At 61.8% G+C, this 5,182-nt stretch overlaps 1 protein-coding gene across 1 annotated transcript in view; it reads left to right on the forward strand.

The window, feature by feature from the left end:
- Positions 1–4,238, forward strand: part of GTF3C1 (general transcription factor IIIC subunit 1) — a 79,505-nt gene extending 75,267 nt beyond the window's left edge. Inside the window, 4 exon segments of the mRNA XM_045286128.1 lie at positions 397–925; positions 1,511–1,562; positions 2,693–2,885; positions 3,460–4,238. Coding sequence (XP_045142063.1) covers positions 397–925; positions 1,511–1,562; positions 2,693–2,885; positions 3,460–3,672 — 987 coding nt within the window. The 3' untranslated portion in view covers positions 3,673–4,238.
- The last annotated feature ends 944 nt before the right edge of the window (positions 4,239–5,182 follow it).

Here is a 5,182-nt window from a genome sequence, read left to right on the forward strand (position 1 = left end):
CCACCTGCCAGGTTGGTGGCCCTCCCAGTTAGCAGCAGGCGGGGCACGGTAGAGGGGGGAGCTAGTAATGCTCCCACAGAGCTTGGGCTGTGGGGCTCCACAGAGAGCAAGGAGACTGCGCCTTTGCACCAGCTCTGAGCTGCTTCCGGGCTCTTCACACATGACTGTGTGACATGCAGCTCGGGAGGGAAGAGACTGCTTGTCACCTGCCTCCGTAGTGCAGACCTAGGGCCAGAGGCCACGCCGTAGGCTCGTGCTTCCGTGTGTGTGTGTGTGTGTGTGTGTGTGTGTGTGTGTGTGTTCGCGGAGCTGGGCAGGCCATTTGCTCGAGGCAGGTGGTCCGGTGGTCACCTGTCCCACAAATGCAGACCGGCCCGTGTGCTCTGCTTGCCCTAGGACCTCCTGGAGCAGCACCAGGTCCTGGAAGTCGGCGGCAACACCGTTCGCCTGGTGGCCATGGCTTCTGCCGAGCCCTGGCTCCTGCACTCGGTGCGTCTGAAAGGCCGAGAGGAGGACGCCGAGGCTCCAAGAGAGGACTCCCAGGCCAGAACGCTGGAAGGGGCTTCTAGCGAGGGCAGCCCCTTGGAGAGGCAGGCCCCAACTCCCCAGGGCCCTCGGGGCACCAAGAGGGGTAGCGGCTGGACCAGTCCGAGCAGCTCCGAGAGCCCCCAGCCGCCCCCCGCCAAGAGGCCTGCGCTCCAGGCCGGGTGCTTCCCCTCCAGCCTTGGGCGGAGAACAGAAGCAGGGCCCGAACCCGGGGCCCCTGCTCTGCTTGTAACTCCCGAAGACACAGGCCCCGGGGAGCCTCCCCTGGGAGCACTGCAGGCCCAGCACCAAGACGACGACGACCCAGAGCCCAGCTCACCTGGTCAAGAACAGCTGAGCTACCAGGCCCAGCTTCCAGAAAGCTGTGAGGACCCCCGAGGTACCCGAGGCCCCCTCTGCCCACCCCTTCTCAGCCCGAGGCCCCTCTCTGTCCTCCGAGATGGGGAACCCTCCCAAAGGGACCTTTGACCTGGGCTTTTCGTAGACTGAGCTGGATGCGTCTGCAGACACCCCCACGAGGGCCAGCAGGCTCCCGGATCTTGGAGAAACGAGGCAAAACCAGAGGGGCTCTGTGAGCAGTGCCCCCGAGAAGGAGAGGTTGGCACGTTCATTTGTAGAGATGGTGCCGAAACGTGCCCTCCCGCTCTGCTGCCTCCATCTGCACCCAGCAGTGGTCTCTGTTGGGCTTCTGTCTTGGGCATGGTTTTGCCTGCTGGTTTTAGACACCCAGCATTTCTGGCGGCCCTTAGCTGGGAGCTGGGGCTCAACAGCTCCCCCTGGTGGACAGGTGCACACCCACCTGGACGTGCCAGCTCCTGCCTCCACGTCCCAGCTTCCTCCTTGGAAGCATCTGAGGACAGGGTTGGGCCCCTGTTTTCCCTGCTCTCTCCAGAGTGTGGGCGCAAAGGAGGAGCTGGGCCCCCTCTGGCTTGGGTTCCTCACAGCCTTGTCCTCTTTTTTCCAGGAGTGGCTGAGAGCTCTGCGGCCAGCAGCCTGTCGCAAATGGCACAAGAACGGTGAGTGTGGGGCTCTGTCCTGGGTGGCCTGGGAAAGCCTCCCACAGCAGCGCAGTGTGGACAGACTGTCCAGTGCAGCGATTTCTGCCACTTGGGAATGACTGGGGCTGGTTTGGCTGTCAACATTCACAGGGGCCAGCCTAGTGGGAGGGTCTGGGCAGGCAAGAAATGCTCCGGCACATAATGGCTGAGGGCCGTGGCGAGCAGTGAGCTGGCTAGCACGCCTTCCAAGGACGGGTGGGCACCAGCTGCCCTTACTGGTCTCCTGCTACCCACAGTTACATGCAAGAAAGGGCCCAGAGGTACAGCAGCCCCTGCCCCGGATCACAGCCAGTGAGTGACTGATTAACACAGCTCCTCACCCCCAGCCCAAGGCAGCCTCCACCCCAGGGACTCGTGCTCCCTGGGTTTCTCAGGGAATGAATGACAGGGTTCCCCTGGGTGCTAATACAGGCTGCGATCTCCAGAGCCAGATGAGCTGGCTCCAGGGCCCCACTGCTCAGCCTTCACGTCCTGAGGGTGAGGGGATGCCCGTCCAAGTGCCATGTGACTGCGGTGCTCGGCTCCAGCCTGGGCTCTGGGGGAGATGGCCAGTGGTTCAGCAGCCAAAGCCTTTGTTCAGAGGCAAGTGTGCTCCATCGCCCCCCATCCACTGCACATACAGGGAGCTTCTGCACAGAGGCCACCGAGCCCGGCTGCAGGGGGCAGTGGTGCTCACAGTGAGTCTGAGCAGAGGTGGGTCATTGGTACCCACAGTTACAGGCATATCAGAAAGAGGGTTGAAAGATCAGATGAAAACCTAAGTGGTTAGACTAGGGGTTCTCTTGGTAGTGACAAGGTGAGGGTGGGGTGGGGGCTGAGCTGAAGCAAGGGTGTTGGTCTTTGCAGCCTGAGCAGAGACAGTCATGGACTGGTTCCCATGACTGTGGTCACAGTGGGTCTGAGCAGGCCCACCTTCAGGCTGGCTGCCCCGCACTCAGGGTCAAGTCCTTGGCATTGGGGCCACTCTGTCCAGGCGGGAGGGGGGATGTCCCTGAGCAGAGAAGAGAAGGCAATGGGCCCCCAGCCCTGTGCCTGGGGCCCTGTGCTGAGCGAACCCTGACTGGTCCATCGGTCTCCCGGCCCTGCAGGGACGGCGAGAGCATCTGCTTCATCGGCCGCCCGTGGCGCATCGTGGACAGCCACCTGAACACGCCGGTGGCCAAGGGCATGATGGAGGCCCTGCTCTACCACATCATGAGCAAGCCCGGGATCCCCGAGAGCCACCTGCTGCAGCACTACCAGGGCGTCCTGCAGCCAGTGGCCGTGCTGGAGCTGCTCCAGGTGCGGCCGCCAGGGGATGGGGCTGCGGGTGGGCGGCCGGCCAGGCAAATTCTTGGGCACGGCAGCCCAGACAGGCTTGGCCTGGGTGTCCTGGCAGAGGGACCCAAGCCCCTGTAGCTCCCTCCTACCTCCACGGCGCCCACTGCAAAGGTTCACCTGCAGGCAGGCCCCATCCTCCCCCTCAGCCTAACTGGTTCACAGCTCCGCTTCCCAAGATGCCGCCCTCAGCCCTGGGTCTCCCCCTCAGACTGCCCCTCTCGGGTTGCCCAGCCTCGAGTGCAGGTGTCCTGAGGGTCCTGTTTGACCCTTTGTCTCCAGGTCAAAGCTCATCAGGCCTGGTGGGTGGCAAGGGAAGCTGGTGAGGGTGCTCACCTGGCTGATGGCTGCCCTGGGCTCACTGGGGGCTGGCTCTTGCCGCCCCTCCAGAGACAATGAACCCAGCCCCCATGTGAACCAGCTTGCGCTGCTCAGGGCTGCCCGCCCTCCCTCCCGCTGTGCTTTGGGAGCAGTGTGGGCCGGGTGGTGCCACACACAGGCTTGGCAAGGGTGGTGATTGCCGTGTCTGGCTTCTCAGAGCCTGGTGTCCCTCGGCTGCGTCCGGAAGCGTGCCCTGAAGAAGCCCCCCGCCGTCTCGCTCTTCTCAAAGCCCGTGATTGAAGAGGCCGAGGTGCCTGCCAGGCCCTGCGGGAGCCCCACAGCCTTCTACGAGCCCACGCTGGACTGCACCCTCCGCCTGGGCAGGGTCTTCCCCCATGAGGTCAACTGGAACAAGTGGGTCCATTTCTGAAGTAGGGCCACCCCCCCACCCCTCCCTGAGCTCCGGAGAGTGCCCCCCTGACCCCCACCCGGCTGCTCCCTGCAACTCTCCTGGGCCACCCTGGGCACTGGTGTCACTCCCCAGGACGTGGGGCTTCTTGTCCCAGCCAGGGTCGGGGTGGCGGGCAGCAACTGGCCACTGTGATGCCCTTCCCGTGCTCTGGAGGGCACATCCTCACACAGGGCCCTGAGGGCGGCTGCGTCTGCACAGGGCATGCCTCGCTGGGCACCCACCCTGGAGCACCCATGTGCCCCAAGGATGGGTTCTGATGGAGACTGGGCACCTGCTGCCCAGCTGAGACTTAGCACCACAGCAGAGACTGACCCTCGCCTCCTCGCCGCCTGAGCTCGGAGCAAGGCCCCCGAGGGGCAGGGATGTGTGGCGACAACCCCACCCCCACCCCACCTCCTCACTACCAGTAGAGCCCCTAGTCTAACCACTTAGGTTTTCTTCTGATCTTTCAATCCTCTTTCTGATTAAAAAAGAAATTCCTGGCATGTATTTATTTTTTTTTTATTAAAGTGAAGCAAAAAGCACAGAGTTCTGTGTGTTCCCTAAGGACTCCTCCATCCCCCGGGCAGGGCATGCTCTGCTCTCCCCAGGGAGGAGGCACCCTTGGGCTTGACTCCCCAGTCTGGCCGGCACCAGGCCTTGGGGTCCCCCTGCAGCCACCTCGGCTGCTCCCATTCCTGGTCCTTCGCCAAGAAACTGGTTGGGGCAAGTGTCAGGGGAGGGGGAGGGGATGTCCAGGGGAAGTTCCAAAAGTTCGTAGAAAATGCCCATTATCTTTACATTCTGCTTTCCATGTACCTTCTGAAGCCCCTCAAATGTCTGCATGGGGTGAGGTGGGGAGAGGAAACATCTGGGGGTGATGCATCTGTGCGCAGGGTAGGTATCGGGAGCAGTACATCGGCCTGGGGGTGCTCTGGGCGGGGAAGGGGGCTGGCTGTCAGTGAGAGGCATTCTGAGCCCAGGCGGGTCACCACGCTGTCGGCTCCACAAGACCAGCCTCACAGCGAGGTCGCAGAATTTGGTCCACGGACATTTGAAAAAAAAGGTAAGTTTCAAACGGCTAAAAACCTTGGAGGTTTTGTGTTTTTGAGAAATATACATTTCTTCTCTTAAAAAAACGGAAAGATATGGTAGCACTGCATTTACAATCAGGTGCCAAGTGGATGTAGCTCCCTGCATATGGATGTGGCCCCTGCACACACAGCCCCACCCCCCAGGCTCTGGGGGCTTCTTGCTCTGGCCCACCCTCGGTCCTATCTCCACCCTCTCTCTGCCACGGCCCCGGATACTCCAGACCGTATGGGTGAGGAAAGAGGATTGGTGCTTGGGTCCTCATGAGCGTGGTCCCCCACACAGCTAAAATGTTGAGTCTTCTCACTGTTAAAAGATAGTTTTCTTGGCACATGATTCACGAATCCCATGATTCAACCGTTCGCGCATATTAGGAAGAGTTATGCAGCCATTGCCA

This window comes from Echinops telfairi, unplaced genomic scaffold, assembly GCF_000313985.2.
Source record: "Echinops telfairi isolate 266 unplaced genomic scaffold, ASM31398v2 ScPeMD7_5;HRSCAF=22, whole genome shotgun sequence".
NCBI lineage: Eukaryota > Metazoa > Chordata > Mammalia > Afrosoricida > Tenrecidae > Echinops > Echinops telfairi.